Source organism: Protomyctophum bolini, assembly GCF_963924005.1.
Source record: "Protomyctophum bolini genome assembly, chromosome: 5".
Classification (NCBI taxonomy): domain Eukaryota; kingdom Metazoa; phylum Chordata; class Actinopteri; order Myctophiformes; family Myctophidae; genus Protomyctophum; species Protomyctophum bolini.
Window position 1 is genome coordinate 21,166,697 of NC_137866.1, and position 22,709 is coordinate 21,189,405.

Sequence of the window (22,709 nt, forward strand, 5' to 3'; positions counted from 1 at the left end):
TGATGTCATTTGAGGTTTTATCTTATTGCGAACGCAGTGATTGCGAACGCAGTGAGCACTAACTATAGAAGCTGGCCTAAACTGTCTGTCTGTCTGTGTGTCTGTCTGTGTGTCACGCTGTAACACCACCGGGCGCAGCTGTATCACACACAAAAAACACACACACACAACTTAACTTTTAAAAAAAAACTTAAAAAGAAAAACGTAAAAAAACCCGAAAGAAAACTTAAAAAAAAAAACACACGCACACATACACACACTAAAAAAGGAACTAAAAACGTAACTTAAAAAAACGTAATTTATTTTAATTGTTGTTATTGCAATTTACGAGCTGCGTTCGCTTCCCGCGTTGGCGCGTCTTTATCTTGTCTTAACTGTGTCTTACCTCCCCTGAGCACGAGCACGTTGACCTCGCTGCCGACCGGGAGGTCCTTGAGGATGTCCACCACCTGGGAGTGGCTGAGCGTCTGCACGTTCTGCCGGTTCACCTCCTTGATGACGTCGCCCTTCAGCAGACCCCGGCACCACTGGGCGTCCAGGATCATCTTCACCTTCTGGCCCAGCGGGCAGTCGGCGATGGCGAAGCCGAACCCTCCGGGCCCCTTCACCAGGGGCACGCCGACCAGCTCCGGCTGCAACAGAGTCATGGTGGTCTCGGGGGCGGCCTCCGGGGCGTGCGGCGGGTGAGCATGGTGGTGCGTTTGATGATGATGATGATGATGGCGCCCTCCGTTGGTCATCGTGGCCGGCACGGCGGCCTGCCTCGAGAGGGTCCCCCCGTCGGTGTGGTGGTGGTGGTGGTGGTCCCGGTGGTTGGAGGCGGAGGGGGAGTGGCCGGCCTCTGCCGAGGCGTCGTCGTCAGCGCTGCCGGTGTCCTCGGGCAGCGGGTAGCCCCGGCAGAGGACCATGTCCACGTACTGGTTGACCGGGATGGACTGGAACATCTGCACCACATCGGCGTGCGTCTTGCCCAGCACACAGCTCCTGTTGATGTCCACGATCACGTCACCTGAGGAGGAGGAGCGAGGAGTCAAATCAAATCAATCAATCAATAAGTTTAAATGGTTTTAGTGCATTGATTCTCGGCCGGTTTCATTTCAACGACGCCCAGTTTGATATGCAGTTTGATAAAGAATTGTATCTCTCTGATCCCAATCTACTGTAAACTGTAAAAAAAGAAAAGGTTTTTTTTTTTTTGTCACACTTGCAGAGTGTGGGTAGTTTGAAAACCGGGAAAATGGGAAAATATATAGAAATAACCTCCAGGCAGTCCTTGAACACCAAAACAAAAAGTTCAGTGATTACTGGACAGGTGGTCCTTAGCTCCTTCCACCTCCACAGTCCTACTGTGACTGCCATGCAGGCAGTGGGAGGCCTCCCTACATATAAAGGCTAAGCCCCTCCCACTGGAACATACCACCCTGAATTGATTCCACAATTATACCAGTACTTCATAATGTCCAGGGACAACACATATTATTCATCACATTATTATTATACATAACTTATTATTCAATCAATTAACCATATCATATAAACAATGAGAAAGCAGGGTGCTCTAACAAAACCCTCATGCTGTTGGTATGTTCCCCACACCCCACAGTTTGAACTTCTTCTCACTTGGTCGATCTATGTGTCTCTCTGAGGAGCAAGGCACTTAGCCCCGGCCTTAACCCATTATGACCTGAGATCGGATTCTAAAAATGTCTTCTAGACAGTTTTCTGAAAAGTCTATGTTTCTATGTCAGTGGTTCTTTGATTTTTCAAAAATACAAGCTTGTAGAGCTTGTAGATCTGCCATTTTTCAATAGCTAAAGCATAACATAACGCTAACACAAAAGGGTTTTTAACAGTCCGACTTTTTTCCTGTATGTTCAACAGAGCTATTCGAGCAACAATCGGCATCTGCTGGGTAAATGGAGAATAGTAATTTCCCCATGCCCCGTGGGTCCGGTAAACACTCTCACACTTATCCTCTTGATGTGGTGTAGATTAGAAAACGTGTGAGTTGGACACAAGGACACAATACAGCCAGGCAATGGGAAATCATTGCCGTTCAACAGCCAGAGTGACCTGCAGAGCTGAAGAGAGACATGAGTGGATAGGTGTGGAGCAGCCATTCATTTCACAACGGTGAGTGTTCGGTCTGCAGCGTGTCACGGAAATGACAAAATGACAAAAAAGTTGTACCCCCCCCCCCGATGGAATTTATGTTTTAGATCAATCATTAATAAGGCATTAAAGGCTGAGGGAGATTTTCTGATTAATTGAATATTGAAGGACCCCAATGAAAACAAAACACTGGGCTTTATTGCAGACCATGTGTTGAACTGTACTTTCCTGTGCTTTTGCTGCAAACTGTTAATAAAGTATTCAATCAAAGATTCATTGAATAGGCCCCGGGCGGCTGGCGTAGCCGTCTGGGCACTTGGCTGGCCAATCCAGTCTGGAAGTGTGCCGCGGGTTCGACTCCCGATCCGTCGGCCTTTTACTGCGTGTAAGGCCGGCCCCCCATCTCTCCCCCCATTTCCTGTCAGCCTACTCTGTATACCTATCCCTCTATAAAAAATAAAAAGGCGAAAGCCAAAAAATTATTTTCACTGAATAAGTGCACCGTAAAATCCTCTGTGTTAAATCTATCCTATTTGAAACTCTCGATTGGTTGATTTGTACACTCTCTGAGTCAAATTAATGCCAAGGATCTTTGTGTGGATAGAATCCGTTTTGTCTCCTCCTCCACCATCAATGTTTGCTCAGCAGCACCATGCAGCACATCATTGCAGAGAAAAGAGAGCAGAAGTGAGAGAGTTAATGAACTGTGTGATCATCAAACTGAAAGCGAGAGGTCATGACCCGCAGTTCTCTACTCCTGCCTTACATCTCCCTATGAGGAGGAAGGTCCCGTCATCATTGACCTGGCTGAGATAGGCCTGGATGTGCTGGTTAACTGTAAGAGTGCCCTGTGGGGGATTTGCTCAACCTACACACAGTCGATTCCCTAGCAAACACAGCAAAAGGTTTCACTCTTTAACCCATTTTGGACTGACAAAAAAGGCTTCTAAATTAACTAACTAACATTTTTCTGAAAAACCATGTTTCTATGTCAGTGGTGCTCAACCTTTTTCATGTCGAGGGACCCCCAGAATTAACTCTATTGGTCGCACGGACCCCCCCCCCCCCCCCCCCCCCCCCCCCATCTCAAAATATGTAGTTCCAGGGACCCCCTCCGAGAAGCAAAATTTTAGTTAAAAATGTTCGCTCTGAAATATATATTCAATGATGTGTGGCAGATTTGAACACTTTTCAAAAATAGCAGACCTACAAGCTCGTAGTGCGCCACTCGATCTGCTAATTTTTTCAATAGCTAAACTGCATAACATAATGCTAACACCAAAAGGGGTTCCCGCGCAAATGGGTTAAATGAGCTACACATGCCAACTATGTGAGAGAGCGTTGCACAACCATGGCTACACACACAGAAAGACCAGTAAGACGCGCAAAGCGGGAAGCGAACGCAGCTGAGACCCTGCAGATCATGTCTGTCTGTCTGTCTGTCTGTCTGTCTGTCTGTCTGTGTGTCTGTCCCGCTGTTACTGTATGGACCTGGCCCCTTTTGTGCCATATATGGAGCTGAGTGATTGCTGATGCAACACACTCCATATTTGGATAAATGTGGACCTGGCCCCTTTTGTGCCCATATATGGAGCTGAGTGGACCTGGCCCCTTTTGTGCCCAATGCCCATATATGGAGCTGAGTGATTGCTGATGCAACACACTCCATATTTGGATAGCGGGACAGACAGACACCACACAGACAGGACAGACAGACAGGACAGACAGACAGACAGACAGACAGACAGACAGACAGACAGACAGACAGACAGACAGACATGATCTGCTAGGTCTCATAGTAAGTGCTCACTGCGTTCGCAATAATAGCCGCCTCTCTAAGCAAATGCAAAACATTGAAATCTTCGATTGTGAGCAAGGGCGGACTTTTAAATGCTTTCGGGAACCGCACTGAACCGCCAGTGAGACGCCATCTTAGTGGAGTTTTATGATGCATGATTTATAGGTGGTTGGCATGCCGCTCTGTGCGCCTAAAATAGCAGATATACAGTAACGACTCGTGAGCGTGTAGATTTGCGGACTAAATGCAACTAAATATAAAACGTCCTTATAAACCCATTTTGACCCGAGATCAGATTCTAAAAATGTCTTCTACATCCTGACAGTTTTCTGAAAAAGCTATGTTTCCATGTCAGTCGTTCTTCGATTTTTTTCAAAAATAGCAGACCTACAAGCTCGTAGCGCGCCACTCGGTGCCGCGCTATGAGCTTGTAGGTCTGCTATTTTTCAATAGCTAAAGCACGACATGATGCTAACACCAAAAGGGGTTCCCGCCCAAAATGGGTTAACCACTAGATCCAGAGCATCCCAACTCTGGGAGGAATATTCACCAAACATAGTCAATCTAGAAGCTTGTAGATCTGATATTTTTTGGTGAAGAGATTTGATGTAGAGCAAAAAAAATAGGGGGTCCAACTACAGTTGCAATTCAGGTGTAGAGGGTTTAAAAAATGATTAACTTGTGATTGATGTAATATCCAGACCCAGTAAGAGTAAGGAAGGCCTGCATGGGTGGGCCTGGGTTCCAGCCTGAATCGCTGTGTTCCGTGAATGTGTTCTGTCACTCGCTACTCAGTCTTAGCCTGGCTAATAAGCCAGACCTCAAATCACACTGTCGTGTGGTATTTGAGTCTGGAGATGCTGTGTATGGATCTCGTTTCCCGGGGGGGGCGGGTTCAAACATTTTCTCTTTGACGCAATTGGTCAGAGCTACTGTCAGTCAAAGGTCTCAAGCATTGAGTTACTGTACCAAGGCCCGCCCATATTGCATACCGTGTCCCGATTGGCCACACCAGTTCTCTGGTGTAGGAAATGGGCGTACAATTGAGCCTCTCCAGACCCTAATCCGCCGGCAGGCAATTGTTTTTTTAGCCAGGCTAACTCAGTCTGGCCAGCAGGCAGCAGGCTCGTGTTTCATAATGTCACCTGTTCATGCTTTTCTCACTCGAGAGAAAAACCTAGGGTAAAAAAAGTAAACACTAATTTGATTCTGTAGTCCACTGTGTCAGGTTCAGTAGTACAACGAAAAGTGCCGGCTGTGTGGTGGCGAGTTTAGTGAATGATGCGTACGTTGCAGGGCAACAGCAGTGCAGTGCAGTGCAGTGCAGTGCAGTGCAGTGCAGTGCAGTGCAGTGCAGTAGCTGCGCAGTGGACATGCAGTGCACTAATAATACTTCGTCAAACTGGTGTTTTTTCTATTTCACCCGTTTACATGTCCCGCCTACCTTGGAGATATAATGTAGGACTCCTGGTTGGAATTTAAAAAAGGTTCCACCTTAAATAATTTTTTACCACGACATTTACCATTCAGCCCAATCGTCATGAATACGAAAAGGAGCACCACTGCTTGCTATTATTATTATCCCATGAAACTAAAATGCATTATGTTTTTAGATTAATTCTATCCCTTCCACTCAAGGGGAATGAACAATGAAAACAATAACTCTCTCTCCACTTCCAGTTTGTTCATTCCTAGCAATAGCACCTCTTAACCCATTTAGGCCCGACGTCGAAATTAAAAGAATGTCTTCAAAGGTTCAAAAGACAGTTTTCTGAAAAACCTTATGTGTCTATATCAGTGGTGCTCAATATTTCATGTCAAGGACCCCACAAATTATTATGTAATATGCCTCTTCCCCGATCGGAAAACATGTTGTTCCAGGGACCTCCCCAGAAGCAAAGATTTGAGTTAAAATGTTCACTCTGTAATAATATATATTCAAAGATGTGAGGCACATTTTCACTATTTTACGAAAATAGCAGACCTACAAGTTCATAGCGCGGCACCCGGTGCCGCGCTAATACGCTATGCGCTTGTAGATCTGCTATTTTTCAATAGCTAAAGTATAACATAATGCTTTAGTTTAAAAACACCAAAAGGGGTTCCCGCCCGGAATGGGTTAAAATGTGCAGTGCAATCAATATTCCTCTCATGTGGATCCCATGGCGCTTTCGGCAACAGTGATTCATATCACGAGCATTCGCCACACAATGTGATCACGGTCTTCATATATGCACTACAAGGAAATTTACGGAGCCACTAACATGCGAGGGTGACAACAAGCCCCAGTGTGTTTATTGGAAGCATATTGGGGGCAGATATATATTGCGTTACAGGTCTATTCAATTCAGAATAATATATGGGCACGCTGTAGATAACTGTAGATAAGCAGTCTCATAATGTCTAATATATATGGCTCCCGGTAATATCTGGACACGCACCATAAACAGAACACCCGGGCCATTATTGATGGAAGGTGGATTACAGTTGGGGGGCGGGGCAGAGCTGTGTAGCTCATGAACATTTTTGTCCTCGTTTGATCAAGCATTGTGACATTCACAGGAATGTTTTGTTTGTATGCTTCTTTTTTTTTGTGGGCGCCTTGGCTTGTAAATGATTGTTTGTATATGTGTACAGCATGCAGCAGCCTTTGGGAGGGCATAACTAAACAGTAAACACCAAGGACGAGAAGAGTCCAACCAAAGTTAATATGTGAAGTCCTTTACGAGTCCACGCTCTTATCGACACTACATACTTTACTGTGAGTACACAGTCAAATGTTAAAAATCACACCCATGTGAAGTGAGTGGTGAAACTCTGGGTGTGTGTGTGTGTGTGTGTGTGTGTGTGTGTGTGTGTGGGGGTACTGTACTGTACTGTCACTGTACACCTGAAATCACAGTTAATATGTATGTGTGTTAGGTTGCACACAGGTGGTGAAAAACAACCATGCTGTTTTCGTGCTCAGACACACCCACCCACACACACACACACAGCTCCGTAAGGGAGTGGTTGCACCACTCAAAAAGTGGAACTAAATCGGAGTTAAATGAACACTGAGGATTTTTACTGTGTAGAAAATGATGTGGGTTACTTGGTGTGGGACAGATAAATGATGTGGGTTACTTGGTGTGGGACAGATAAATGATGTGGGTTACTTGGTGTGGGACAGATAAATGATGTGGGTTACTTGGTGTGGGACAGATAAATGATGTGGGTTACTTGGTGTGGGACAGATAAATGATGTGGGTTACTTGGTGTGGGACAGATAAATGATGTGGGTTACTTGGTGTGGGACAGATAAATGATGTGGGTTACTTGGTGTGGGACAGATACCTGAGGCGATCTTGTTGTCGTGCGCGGCAGGCCCTTCCGGGAGGACGTTCTTGACCTGGAGGAACTCGTCCGGCCGGTCTCCACCGATGATGGTGAAGCCGAACCCCTGGGGGCTCTTCCTCAGTGCCGTCTGCAGGATGGAACCCTGCAGCTGAGCCGGGTCCCGCGTGAAGCCCCGCAGCCCTCCGACCGGCTCCTCTGGTGTGCCTGGATGGATAGTAGACATGATGAGGATGAGAGGAGTGGTGATGGGGAGTTGGTATTAGCCCATTTAGGCCTGAGGACGATTCTACAAATGCCTTCTAAAAGTTTTCGGTTTCAGTTTTCGGGAAAAACCCATGTTTCTATGTCAGTGGTGCTAAAAACATTTTCATGTCAACGAACTCCAAACATATATATGTAATTGGCCGCCGACCTCTATCTGAAAATATATCGTTCCAGGGACCCCCCCCCCCCCCCCCAGAAGCAAAGATTCTTAAAGAATATATAGAAAGATTTGCGCTACATTTTCATGATTTAAAAAAAATAGCAGACCTACTGTACAAGCTCGTAGCGCGGTGCTGCGCTATGAGCTTGTAGATCTGCTATTTTTCAATAGAGAGAGAGAGAGAGAGAGAGAGCAGCACAGTGGAATGAGAACAGGAGGGACGCGTCATTAAATGTGTCATTATTGTGATTTCGGAATGTTAAATTGTCCTCGTTAACAATCTTACTCACATTATCGGCATTTTGCTCTTGCAATAAATACTAATCAGTGTCTTGGATGGAGTTTTATGAATGAAATGTGGGATGTGATCACTTTTCATCCATTTGCGAGTCTGAACGTTAACCCATTTTAGGCGGGGACCCCTTTTGGTGTTAGCATTACGTTATGCTTTAGCTATTTAAAAATAGCAGATCTACAAGCTCGTAGCGCGCCACCGAGTGGCGCGCTACGAGCTTGTAGGTCTGCTATTTTTGAAAAATCGAAGAGCGACTGATTTTTAGAATCTGATCTCAGGTCAGAATGGAAAACTGTCAGGATGTTATAGAAGACATTTTTAGAATCTGATCTCAGGTCAGAATGGGTTAAGTGAAGCAGTGTTGCATGGCATGCTGCCACGGTGGCCCGTTCATGTTATTTTTTGCCACGTCGCTTGAAGAAGTATTTTTGTGTCAGGTGCAAAGTAAGCCTTGACGAGCCATTTGTCCCCACAGGACAGGAGCCTATCTCCTATTTCTGTAGCGTGAGGCACAGTGGCGTATCTACAATAAATCAATTTTCTGCCTGGCCAAAATCCAGACCTGAGACCTGAGAACTTATTAGTGGACAGTGGATTGGCCGTTGCGCGTATAGAGAGCGACCCTCAATCACCCATTGGAATGCAAATGCATGCCTTTCAGCCTTTGAATCCTATACTGTCTGGCAGGTATATCTCTTTGAAAACCTTTAGTGCTACTGATTGTGTGCGGCCGGAGAGACGAGAATTAACACATCTTGCCTGCCCAAAATGTAATTCTTGCCTGCCAAAAATGTAATTCCTAGAAACGCCACTGGTGAGGCAGCTTGACGTACATGTACATCTCCTGGACATGACGCTATAGTATGTCGCTCTGAGTCTAACCACAAGGTCACGACTGAGGCGGGCGAGTTTCAAGTTAAAATTCAAGACTGTTCATTCAAGACTCAAAAATAGCAGACTTTTTTCCTCTTCTTGGGGTTCCTGGTACAAAACATTTTCAGATTGGGGTCTGCGGCCAAATACATGCAGTATCATTTTGGGGGTCCTTGGCACGAAAAAGTTGTTTGACATCAACTGATCTCAAACTTTCTGATAAGAAGGCATTTGTAGAATCGGCCTCGGGTCTTAACGGGTTAAAGAACATGATGTAGACGTGCACGCACAAACGCACAACCGCTTACCCACCCACCCACACACACTATACGCCTCAAGGAGTTGTACTGTAAATGTAGTTGTACTGCAGTACTGTAAATATGCAAGAGATAGTTAACAGGACAATAGATCATGCACCAGGCTCTGCGTATGTTTGTGGGGGAGAATTAGAGTGGGAGAGAGAGAACTTACGGTACAATTTAACGTCATGCTGCATTTATACTCGCAGGAAAATCCACAAGCTGATGCGATGCTTGTACATCGCATATTCTCACGTCACACTGTACTGTATGTTGAAGTATAAACGGGGCTTCGTCGGCTTGCCCTGCCCTGTGGCGTAGCAGCACTGTGAGAATGTTGAGTTACGGACTGCGTCGCTGCACACAGTGGGCCTCTCTGTTCCCACACTGATACAGTGGGGGGGGGGGGATCAATCTCATTAGTTAATGTGAAGATAGAACCCCCCCCCCTCCACCCATAATAACTTGCAAAGTGTCATGGGATTGTGATTTGCATAATTGTTCGGCAAATTGCCTGACGAACATGACCGCTCTTGCCGAGGATTAAGTCTAGTATGATTAACATGACATTCCAGGCTGTGCTGCTGATGTCACAGAGAGAGGGTTCCTAGATTGGCTCTATGTAAATATAGTTCCTCCAAAATAAGTATAAGGAATAGTAAGTAAGCGGGCGCACAGGGAGAAAGATGCGACACGCTCCTTCACCAAGTCCATGTGCACGAGTATGTGTACTGTGTGTGTGAGTGTGTGCACTCCGTTCTAGGATTAAAGTCTTGTCAGACTGTGAATGATCACTTAAGGCCTTCGCCGCCTTTGTCAACGCCACACAATGTCAAGTGCCACTCACTGCCTCCCCTCCGCCGGTGAGAGCGCAATGTGGACCGAGGTGATGGAGGGAGGGAGGGCCGGAGAAGCGAGTACGTGCACGCGCACGTGTGTGTGTGTGTGTGTGTGTGTGTGTGTGTGGTGGGGGTGTGTGATGGTGGGTGCGAGCGAGCGATGAAATCCATGGCTATGTTTACACAGGCATTTTTAAGCCATGGGCCCACAAAAGGGACAGTCTGTTTTTCTCCAGGGCGACGTGATTATGTGAAATGTCAGCGAGGAGGACTGTCAGCGCTGTGTAATTATGGCCAGCGAAGTGTGGGTGCTGTGCTGTGATGGGGATGTGTCTCTCCTCCTCTTTGCTCTGCGGCGTTCTCAAGGAGGAGGTCGGGGTCGCCCGGCCCTGTCACAACAGCATTTATAGAAGCCACCCCCTCATCCCTCCTCCTGTTGCACCACCATTAGCCATTCGTTCTCATTAACAAGGCTGGTTGCATGGGGGTACATAACGGACAAACAGCGATGGGGGGGTAGTAGGGGATCATCATCATCGTCGTCATCGTCCGCAGACCCTAGAGAGGTCTGAGACGCTCTGTCCAAAGGGTGTCTGGAAGGAAGAGGCTGGTCTGAATACTAATCTCTTAATGAGCTCTGTGTGCATGTGTGCTCGTGCGTGCGCGCACGCGGGTGTGTAACAATCACGAGTGAGCTTACTCATGTTATTGCAATCCTAGTCTACACGACCTGGCAACTGTTTGCGCGCACAGCATGCCGGTTGCTCAGACAGACCTGTGTGCAGAGGTTAGAGGCCTGCAGGAGGCATCAGTAACAAGTGACAGTAGACCAAAGCGAGCGATCCAGAATGTAATTAAAAATCATATAGGTCACATTTGACTAAATTAATGCGTAAATGAATTAAGTCCTCTTATCTTGCTTGCAGCACGTCGCTCTCTCTCTCTCTCTCTCTCTGCCTGCGTTCTAGAGAGATCTTTAAACCCGGGCCTTGACTGACAGAGCTGAGCAAAGGGAGGCTTTTTACCAAAGAAAGCTGAGAGCGAACGAGAGCCCCCCCTCTCCCCACTTCATAGTTGTCAAACGAATTCTGCCGCCCAAGCGAAGCGCTGCTCCATTATTCAAATTGAATCTCATTGCTTGCGGAGACTACAGGCTGTTTATCAGAAGCCTGTCAACTGCTGGAGGGCTCATTCTCCAGAGCCATACATCTCAGCCTGTGGTACAGTACGTACATTATGGAAGTGCCCCAGTGTTTGGTTAATCTAATACCTTGTTATTCAGCAGTTTTGTTTACCCCCCCCAACAGGTAAGCAACAACTAACCCATTCTGACCTGAGATCAGATTCATACGAGGTTTCCACTGGACACACACTGGTCTGATTAACCCGTTCTAACCCGTTCTGACGTTCTATGAGCTTGTAGATCTGCTATTTTTCAATAGCTAAAGCATAACATGATGCCAACACCAAAATGGGTTCCCGTTCAGAATGGGCTAAAGCACAATGCTGGAACGTGTATCCCCATAGCGCTGACTCCCGCGTCGATTCCTCATCATAACACAGAGAAGAAGGAGAACGAAAAACACAAGAGGAATGCGACGCTGTCGGAAACATCTGCCAAGCGAGAGCATGAGGAATGAATGCCAATCTGTTGACATTGTTCAGTGTTCCGTCTGATGAGCCAGACCGGAACCGTTTACGTTCAAATGACTGGAATGAAGCCAGACAAAAGGAAAGTATAAATCCCTCTTCACTAGAACCTGCTGTAAGAATAAGGATGGAGGTCGATAACCAATACCCGACAAAACCCGATAACAAGCTTATTGAGTACCCGTTATCAATATGCTTTGGACTTATCAAGCCTGTAATCGAGCATGACGTCATGGGGTGCAGGTCTTTTTTCCGACAGCATATTGATCCGAAACCTCAATCCTAACCTAACCCTAACCGCAAGCACGGGAGCAGCGCATGTCGGACCATCGCTTTTTCGCATCGCAGCGAATGTCCCCCCGCTGCGGATCGGATCGTTGCCCCGTCGGCTAGAATGCTGTCGGAAAAAAGGCCGCCTCCCACGTCATGTTTAAACGATCAAGACAAGAGGCGATCAAGAAATAAATCTAATCATCCATGCTGGCACAATGTCGTTCTAAAAGTGTATCGCTGTCCCGCCTGTCCTGTCCAGGTAAAGAAAATTAGGCTTTCAAAGTGATGGTATACATATTAACCCGTTAACAGTTTCTTTAATGTTACTTTATTGGTAAAAAGGTTCATTGCCTTCCGTCTGTTAGAAAAGTACTGTATTTGAAGGCCCTAGTATAGACCCTAGGACCACTCGATAAGAACCCGGCTCGATAAGCCTCATCGATAAAGTGCTTGTTATCAATAAAAATGAACGAGCTCCAGCCCTAAGAGTAAGCTATCTTGCTAGCATAATCCCTCAGCAGCCACTGCCAGTTTTCCCTGGCACAACATATTTTCAGATGGGGGTCAGCGGCCACTGTACATATAATTTTGGGGGTTCCTTGACATGTTTGAGAACGACCGACATAGAAACATGGGTTTTTCAGAAAACCGTCAGGATTTACAGTAGAATGGTCCTCCTCAGGTCCAAATAATGAATGTGACGTCTGCAACGAGACTCACACACTGCAGCAGGAGTAAGAAGAAGCCACGGCTCGTGGGAGGGGCTTACCCGAGGGAGCGGCCGTCAGCTGCGGTCCAGTGGTGGGCGTGTCCACACTCAGCTTCCTCTTAGCCTCCAAGACCGGGTTCTCAAACTGGGTCTTCTGGTTGATGTGGCTGGAGATGGACAAAAAACAACTTGAGTATAACAGCACATAAACAGCATAACAAAGTCCATAAAAACCCTGATAGCTGGTCTTTTTTTTTTACCAGTCAGAGCACGGTGGGTCACATGAATCTCTTATCACTTATGGTCTGCAATCTATTCATGGTGCATTCACACTACGCTTATACTCGTACACGCTTAAGGTATTGTATTTGTATTTTTGTATTTATTTATTCAGCACAGTATAAAAACAACACAGGGAACATATACATTTAAGAAGGGTAAAGTGCTAGGCTGAGGCAAAAAACCCAAGGGGCTTATACGAGGCCTCTACCTATATAAATTATAGTAAAACATTGTACATATATAGATATAGAATATCCAGAAAACATGATTGCAGTATATAAAACATGATCAAAACAACAAAACAAAAACACAACAGGCTCATACATACTCCAGTTTTTGGTGATAGGTTATCACCGTAATGGTGTAGTTTTACAACCCTTTAAAAACTACACCGCGGTGATAAGCTTTCACCAAAAACTGGAGTATGTATGAGCCATAACTCATTCAGACGCACTGGGAGCGACCTCTGTGAGTCTAAACTGACATCTAAATGCTTCTGGTCTTGCATTCATCTTGTGCATATTAAGCCCTCGACCGAAACTGACTCTTTGGTCTCCCGTGACAAGGGCTCGTCCGTCGACAGTGCTGATCTCTATCTTTGCTGCACATGCAAACCTCTTGATTTGCCTGCCTGGAGGGTGTGAGGTAACCTAAGCTGGGCTAGGCAGCGTGGGAGATGATGGCGCACACACAGCCTCCCCGACACCGTGTAAACCGCTGACCCGAGCCCTGTGGCGGAGTACACATGAAGATGGGATTTACAACCCGTCTAAAACTAACAGCCAAGAGTGTTACAGAATGAGTGTATGTATGCTTTCAATACTGCTTTGTTTTATTGAATCCAAATTGAATAAATACAAAGATCTGTGGGAGGTTTGCCGTCTAGAAATGGATCTGTGGTTCTAGGGCTGATCACAAACCGCAGGTCAGATCGGTGCCAACTTTCTTGTCCACGCTGCATGTATATTATAGGCCAAATAAGCAGCTCCCTGCATGCTATATATTATTTTAATTATGTAACTCTAAAAAGGAGGAGGAGGACTCATAGTCCCGATGCCAAAACACTTTTTATTTACATTGGTAAATAAAAAGTGTTTTAGCAAAACAAAACAGTTTTTATTCACCTTTTCACAGACCATCAAAATTGAAGAACGACGGTATTGACACAGTAAACTGGGCAGGTTGGCCCTAGGTCCTCACACCTCTGCACTGAGTCCTGCATTGACTGACTGGCAGTGGGAAGTCTCCCTACTTATATAGGCTAAGCCCCTCCCATGGACCATACCAACCCTAAATTGATTCCACAATTACCCCAGTTACTCCTCAATGTCCAGAGACATCACATTTCATATAGACGTTTAAAAGTGTTACATAATATTCTATAAATTATCCACATAATATGATCCACATAATTAAAGAGTTCTCTAAACAAACCCTCCCACTGTTGGCATGTTCCCCATAACCCACAGCTGGCGCGCTACGAGCTTGTAGGTCTGCTATTTTTGAAAAATCGTGAAAATGCGGCACACATCTTTGAATATATATTCTTTCAGAAGACTTTTTTTTTTTTGACGTCAGGCCTAAATGGGTTAAAGTTGATCTCCCGTGGTCAGCACCTCCCTAATCTTGGTGTGTGCTCCTACCTTTTTGATGTGCTTAAATATGTAACTATGAGTTTGGGCCCATTACGCGTCCCTCATGTTATACACTTCCAACAGACCGACATGTCAGTCCATGTCCTATATGTCCATATATGGTCATGCGACTCATGCCCATTTTTGTGCCCATATATATGGAGCTGCCTGCCTTGTTTGCACCCGATGCCTTGACGACAGATTGAGGTTCGAAAACATCCATATTTGGGCATAGCTGCATTGGGAAAAACTGAATCCATTCTCTTCGGATCAAATAGTAATCTCAGCAAGGCAGATAGATAGATGGCTTCTTGGTTAGGCCGCAGTCACATCTATCAGACAAGCGTCTTATGGTTGTCTGATGAAAAGCATCAGACAAGACAGCTCCCAATGCATTTCTAATGGGAGTCACGTGGTTTCATCAGACAAACGTGTTTCATGGGGGGGGGGGGGGCAAGACACAAGACACAAAACATTTTGTAGGCGACAAGCTGAAGAACAGGGCGGCACCTCAGACAAGACAAAAAGGGTTGGGTTTACCCGCCAACCAATAGGAGAGAAGGTCCGTTTGTTACGCTGCACTGGGCGGTCTTTTCACACTCTGAGTCTGTTGTTTTTTTTCTGCATAGTGCAGACACGGAAGAGGAAAGAGCCTATGCACTTTCGTAACGAAAATGATTTTATTGTTAAGTAAACTAGTTTGGTCTGTTCCAGTAAGCAATTCAACAGGAAAATATAATCCCTGCCCGTCGTGGCCGAACAGAAAATTAAAACAAACGTTATAATTCAAGGTGCATGCATTTTATCATTCACTCCTAACCTAGCTCTGGTCTATATAGCCTAATGCTTATATGATTCCCCCCCTTTTTTTTCTCTAATTTTTTTTAATAACATTAACATTGAGGTGTCCACTGGCAATGCCAAAGCAGTGGCATGCACTCTTCAATCTGTCGTCTCCTCTCCTGAAGTAACGCTGAACGGTCGGACTGCAGATAGGAGAGAGCCGTGCGCCCAGGCGCAACTATAGGCTCCAACTTGGAGACGCATGTCATCTCTTATCCTATATTTCGCCTATAGCCTGCATCGACGTCTGCGTCATGGCTAACAGCCTGAAATGCAGCAAGTCGTGTGTTGTGGTAAAATGGATGCGCTTTATTAAAAATAATGGAGTCGTTGCTAACAGAAAATATTAATTTTCCACAATGATGCCATGCTTAGTCTGCGTACCTGGAGGCTATATACATACACACGGAATCAGTGCCAGACTTGGCACCTACTGTGGTAGTGGTACTGATAAAGTGGAGACGCAACACGTTGACACAACCAACAAGCTACTAGCTACTGTGTCCCGCAGCTAACAGCGTAAGGACAACAACAGGGGCAACACGTGGATCTGTTTCCGCATGTCCTCGCACCGCCCACGCACCGCCCAGATTCCGCAAAGCATTGTGGTCAATTGATGCGACAAACGACAAGACAGATGAAACCATAAAACATTGATAAGACGCTTGTCTGATAGATGTGACTGGCGCCTATTAGAGTGGGTGACAATATTATCACACGAAAAGATGAAATTACCTACCTAGGTTCCATCCTGGAGGCCAATCTTTCCGGTGATAAAATGGCCACCAACGTAATCAAAAAAGTCAATCAATGAACAAGATTCCTTTACAGGATCTCCTCACTGGTCAACAAAAACACCTTGAAGACCTTAACAGGAGCCCTCGTACAAGGTTTCTTTGACTATGCATGCACCTCTTGGTACCACAGCACCTCAAAGGCCCTTAAAACAAGGCTCCAGACCTCCCAAAACAAACTGGTCAGTCTCCTACTTGGCCTCACCCCCCGAACCCACCTCACCCCTGCCCACTTTGACAGGCTGGGATGGCTTAGGGTCGACGACAGAGTACAGCATCTTGCAATGGGTCTGGTCCACAAGATTCGATACACCACCAAGATACCCATGTACCTGTCTAAATACTTTATGTACATTAAATACCTTAATGTAAACGAAGCCCACACCCACAACACCAGAGGGAGTGCAACAAACCATGTGCAACCCAGATTCGGCACAAACAAGGGACTAAACTCTTTTCGCTCCTATGCCACCAAAATGTGGAAAGCCCTACCAACAGTCATTAAGACATGTGAATCCCTTGACTCCTTCAAAACCGCTCTCAAAGGACACCTACGGATGGCTGCAATTCGAAACTGGCCTCCGTAAAATCTGAATCCCCCCCCATCACCCCCCCCCTTTTCCCCTCACTGTATATTTTTCTTTTCCCTTTTTTGCTTCCTTTATGATGAATTCCTGTTCTGTTCTTTAACTATATAGAAGTGTATATTTGTACGTCTCTAAATGTTTTGATGAATTGTACAAGGTGGACCCTGTTGTAAACAAGTGTAATGCTTAATTGGGTCGTCCACTCACAGTTAACAGTCAGTTTATTGAGTTTGTGCTTGAAATATACTGTAATTCTGCAAACTGTTAATAAATATTTCAATCAATCAATCAAAGATAACTCCTTATATGGTTATGGCTGAGTCATAGTGAGTTCACAGAGAGAATTGGTGTGCACATCTCAAATGCCTACAAGGATTTGCAGGCCAGGTTCTGGTGTGTTGCTGATGTGTCAGACTGCAGGCATCAAGGCAAACATCAAGGAGGAGGAAAAAACCTCTGCACAGTTTGTTTCTAGAACTCCATGACACTTACTTTTATCAAAGGCAAGGAATTGCAACGTTTCGACACTAGGTCTTCATATATATATATATATATATATATATATATATATATATATTGCCTGATGAAGACCTAGTGCTGAAACATTGCAATTCCTTGCCTTTAACAAAAGTAAGGCTCATGGAGCTCTAGAAACTAGTGTGCGGATGTTTTTTTTATCAATATTTGATCATAATGATAAGAAATAATAATGTGTTTATGTCAATACTCCGAAAAAGTCCAGTGAAAATTACTTTCTATAAAATGCAAACGCACTGCGTGATAACATCTGGGGTCAATCAACATCGGGTGATGAATTATGATTTCATTCACCTGTGTCACCTGTTCCCATAGTAGAGCATGTTCTTCCACAAGCAGGTGTTTCTCATTATAGTGACACTGTTGGTTCTGCTGGTCTGTCTGCTGATCAAATGTATCCGTTTAAAACTTGAATAGTAGTACACTAAAATATATATCTGAAAACATTTGAGGTGAGAAATAAGCAATGCAGTAACATAAGCGCGCTTCAATTAGCACTGCCCCCCCCCCCCCCCCCCCCCCCCCCCTCACAGTCAGCAGTTAGAGCCGTGGTGCTCCGGATGAGTTACCTCATCGATCCCATAGCCCGAGGGGACTGAAGCGTAGGCTGAGACTGTGATTGGTTGAGGCACAACACGTCTCCATTTCAGAAGAAACGTGGCAAAAAGTACCATTACTGGAAGTAATTGGTGGTCGGATCAGGCTAAATCATTCTTACTGAGGTGATGTTGTACTACTGACATAATAGTAGGCTACCATAGATTACCAACGTCAAAGACTGGCCACATGAAGTCCTTGATCTACAAGCCATGCCACTTGTCTTGTCATAATTGTTTTCGTACGTACTCGGTCAACAGTTGCCAGATGAGTAGTACCCCAACCATCTCTTAATATTTATATTTGTTTCATATACATTTGTATTACGGGGGCGTGGTACAGTGCGGGGAGGGGGTGGAGTCGAGCGCGCATCTCATTATTTTCTGAAACAACGCCACAGAGAGCTGACCGACCGCCTCAAAATTGCAAACAAAATGTAAAACTACCTGTTGCAAGTATAAAAAGAATACAGATTTCGCAACTTCATGGCCCTAAATCACACCTACATACACCTAAATATTATAGGTCGTTTACAAGTTAGAGATTAAAATCCAGGGTCTACTTTTCTCCTGCCGTGCTATAGGCTCGGAGCACCTGGAGGCTGGAGCACAACCTACTACGAGTGTGTCGCTGTTGTTTCAGCGTGACCTTAAATAAAACTGCTATAGACAAGCGAGAGAGACGCACGTGCGTGTGTGTGTGAGAGAGAGAGAAAGAGAGAGAGAGAGAGAGAGAGGGGGAATGAGCATGTGTGTGCGTGTGTGCGTGCGTGAGAGAGATGGAGAGAGAGGGGACGAGTGTGAGTGGGTGTGTCTGGGTGTGTCTTCCTTGTTGTTGAAGAAGAGAAAAACGAGCACTCTCAGTCCAAAAATGCAGTCCAAAGTCCATTCAAGGTACGTTTATGGCATTGTGCAGCATGGACAGACGTCAAGCCTTCCTCAGCGTGTATCTCTCTCATATACACGCTGAGGAAGGCTTGACGCCGAAACGCGTCCGTGTTTTAGCTTGTTGTACTACCAGAGCTCCGGTCCGTTGTTTCTTGAACGGACCAACAGTCATAGCCGACGAGTGTGTCTCATAGCACGGCCGGAGAAAATGAGTCCCTGGATACCATCTCTGACTGCTCGTTTGTAAAACGACTTTTTACGTTTTACGTTTTAGCTGTAAAATATGCCATGAAGTTGCGGAATCTGTATTATTTTTATACCTGCAGCTAGATTTACATTTTGTTTTCAGAAGTCGCATTTTCGAGGCGGACAGATTTCTGTGATATTCAGGGACTGAACATGCATGCTCGACTCATACATGTTTATTTTCATTTCTCAATTCTGATCAAATAAATGACTTGGGTTAAGGGATGGGGATGATATTGTGAGGTCACTATATCACTGTTTGTTTCGTTGCCACGTTTGACTGTCAAGGTTTCAGCCTCTAGGAGGAAACCCCTAAATACAAAGACATTATTGCACATTAACGACCACACCAAGGGGTCTAATGAAGTACTGTCACCTCACAAAGGAAATACAAAAATCTTTAAAAACAGCCTGTGCAGCGAGCAGATTGAGCAGGACATGCACGCTGTTTACTCTGCAGCTGCTAGTTTTTTTTAACACAATGGGAACACAAATTCCGGTTTCTTGTCTCTACTGCACCTCTACTGTACCTTACATACACCTTACTGTACACCTTACTGTACAGTACCTACCCATCTCTTAGAGTGACAGCACACCAGAGTTAAGCCTAATTCATACTTTGTCTCACAATGCTCTGAGACATATGAAATTAGGCTTTAGGTGGCTGATCCAAGGGAGGTAGCTCAGCGACATCACACTGCTCCAGTTTACCGGTCATACACAGTTGTGAAGGCAAACACAGGACCACTGTTTTAACCCATTTTGGACTGAGGTCGATAAAAAAGGTTGGCTTCTAAATCTTTCTGAAAAACCTATGTTTCTATGTCAGTGGTGCTCAACCTTTTTCATGTCAAAGACCCCCAGAATTATCTCTACTGGGCCACGGACCCCCCATCTCAATGTTGTTCCAGGGACCCCCCCAGAAGCCAATACTTTAGTTGTTCGCTCGGAAATATATATTCAAAGATTTGCACCACATTCTTTTATGACTTTTCAAAAATAGCAGACATACAAGCTCGTATGAGCTTGTAGATCTGCTATTTTTCAATAGCTATAAAGCATAGCATAATGCTATAAACACCTAAAGGGGTTCCCGCCCCAAAATAGGTTAAAAGGCATCGATGCGAAATCAGCCTCATGCTGAGCAATGCCGATGGTACAGGTGCAATTTGTCCTTGCGTGTATTCAAGAAGAAATGTATGTTTGTGCCTCTGTCGCAAATGTCTAAAATGAATTGTCATGGAATATGGACAGATAAACACAGTACTCTCCCTCTCTTTGTCCTCTCTTTGTAACTCGTCCCTCGACTGCTTGTGCTCCAGGATAATAATTGTGACATTGTGTTGCACTGCAAAAAAAACACATTTCTGCTGTTCAAAATAAAAAAAGGAACTTGGCAGACCAGGGATAGACTCAGCAGCAAACCACGGGAAAAAGCCAGCTCCCTCTCTCCATGACCTCCTTGCATGAAACGGCAAGCCTGATTTCCTCCCGCCTGCGGCGATGGAGAGGGCTCGGTGTCTTTCTCTCATTCTCTCTCTCTCGCTACCATCTCGCTTTGTCTCTTTGTCTCCACGCCGTAAAGAGAATCACACAAACGTTCAATGTTCTCTTTGTTTCGTTTCTGATCAGAAGGAGATTCATCCCCGTGCATCATGCATCATACAAGGTCAACTGACTCTCCAAGTTGCATCCATTCCTCTCTCTAATACCCATATATAGCGGCTTCATCAAGGCGCTTTTACATAGATTGTGCATTACATTCACCCATTCACACAGGCAGAAACCATGGGGTTCAGTGCATGTCTTGCCCAAGGACACTTCGACATGTAGACAGGAGGAGCCGGGATTCGAACCGCCGACCCTCGGATCATTGGACGATCTGCTATACCTCTTGAGCCACAGTAGCATAACACCGCCACCATCACATGTGCTCAGAGTCTTAGCAACTTCTCATTTATCATGTCATACTGTAAGTAACCTATAATGTAGCTTACCTGATTCGGTATTGCGGCATTATACTGTAGCTCCAGCATATATAGCCTCTGATAACTGTATGCAGCATCCCATTCACATTAAACACACTTAAGTGTCTCCCTAAGTCACGTCTACATATAGTACAATTCTCAGTGTTACTTTATCCATTCGTAACTCCTCAAATGTACAAAGAGTTGATTAAGACCGAGGATCTCTGAACTGTAACGCAAAGCCCTGACCTGAAGCAATTGATGCCAACAGATGAAAAACATTTTTCTTTAACCCCTAGTATCTGTCTAACATGCTGTATAGGCCTGGGGTCTCCCCCCCGGGCAGCAAGAGAAGAATACTCACTCCACGTAGTAGACTCCGTACTGGGGGTCCTCAATCTTCTCCCAGCCGTAGGGCAGCTCTGCAGCAGAGACAGCAGACGAGGGACAAGAAGAGGCACATGCAAATAAATTACAATGGCCGCTTGGAGAAACGCTATATATACGAAGACAAACCGCCCCACCCCGCCGCACCAGGGGCGCGTTGTGTATGTATGCGCAACGCATACACCAAATATTACAGCATAGAAGTGCTGGAGCCTGCTTTTATTCACGGCTATGTGTTTATAGGGGCTTAACACAAGCTATGGGGCGGATGAAAGAGACGGGTGGTGGGGTGAGAGATGCTGGGGGTTCTTATAGCCTTCCCTGGAAAATAATAGGCTATCCTCCGTGGGGGGAGTGTTTGAGTGTGTGTGTGCGTGTGTGTGTGTGTGTGTGTGTGTGTGTGTGTGTGACGTGTGTGTGACGTGTGTGTGTGTGTGTGTGTGTGTGTGTGTGTGTGTGTGTGGGATCTCAGGCGTTTGCTGTTGTGTGACGATCTCACACGGTGCAGAGGGGGATCTTTCCAGCGAGATGGGGCCTGTGTGCAGAATTGCCTTTCTGAGATGCTGTGGTGATGAGCTCTCGGCATGTGTCCCAGAAGCTATTAGGGGGAGAAGGGTGGGGGGAGGCTTGCGAGAGGGTTTTGCGCTGTGTCACTACTCACTGGCACTGCTGTGACCGGACCTGTTCAGCTGTTTTAATGGCTGTCTGCTATAGTGAGCACTTCCTCCAGAGAGCAAGGCGGAACACTCGGGCACAAACACACAACGCTCTGCTACACAGTGGGCAGAGTGTCTGCACGAAGTGGCAGGGTCTGAGTGCAGTGCCTCGGGGCAGGGTTTGGGAGTTGAATATTACTGAGGACAGATTATTCTTTTTTTGTTACTTGTCCAAGTACTGTAACTGTGAATACACACACTAAATGCAACTATAGGACAATTATTATCAAGCTTGATTACACTTTAATATACAATATTTTGAACCACACAATGATGACTAAATTAAATTAAAAATTATTTGGAAACGACCTCCTCCTCGTCTGTCTTCCTTAAAAGGTTGTTGACTGGCTGGTTGGTTCTTAATTTCACTGTTCGTCAATCTACCAGGACATTTAGCGAATTCAGAAACGAGCAAAGGTTTTAGATATATTTTTTTCTTTTTTAGACAATATATTTATTGACATTCTTTTTCAATTATATAAAACACTACAGTTAATAAAATATCTAAGTTTTAGATTCATTTTAGATTCATTATTGTTAGGAACAATTCAAAAGTTAAGCTATCCCCTTAAATACCAGCAGTACATTCTCCCATGTCAACTATCCTTTAGTCTTGTGTAG

The 22,709-nt window shown here is 45.3% G+C and overlaps 1 protein-coding gene across 1 annotated transcript in view; it reads right to left on the bottom strand.

Moving 5' to 3' along the window:
- Positions 1-22,709, bottom strand: part of LOC308315825 (membrane-associated guanylate kinase, WW and PDZ domain-containing protein 3-like) — a 163,222-nt gene that overhangs the window by 26,189 nt on the left and 114,324 nt on the right. The window contains exons 7-10 of the mRNA XM_080764007.1: positions 21,350-21,407; positions 12,672-12,778; positions 7,247-7,453; positions 386-1,009 (exon numbers count right to left, since the gene is read on the bottom strand). Coding sequence (XP_080620133.1) covers positions 386-1,009; positions 7,247-7,453; positions 12,672-12,778; positions 21,350-21,407 — 996 coding nt within the window. The remainder of the gene's footprint in view (positions 1-385; positions 1,010-7,246; positions 7,454-12,671; positions 12,779-21,349; positions 21,408-22,709) is intronic.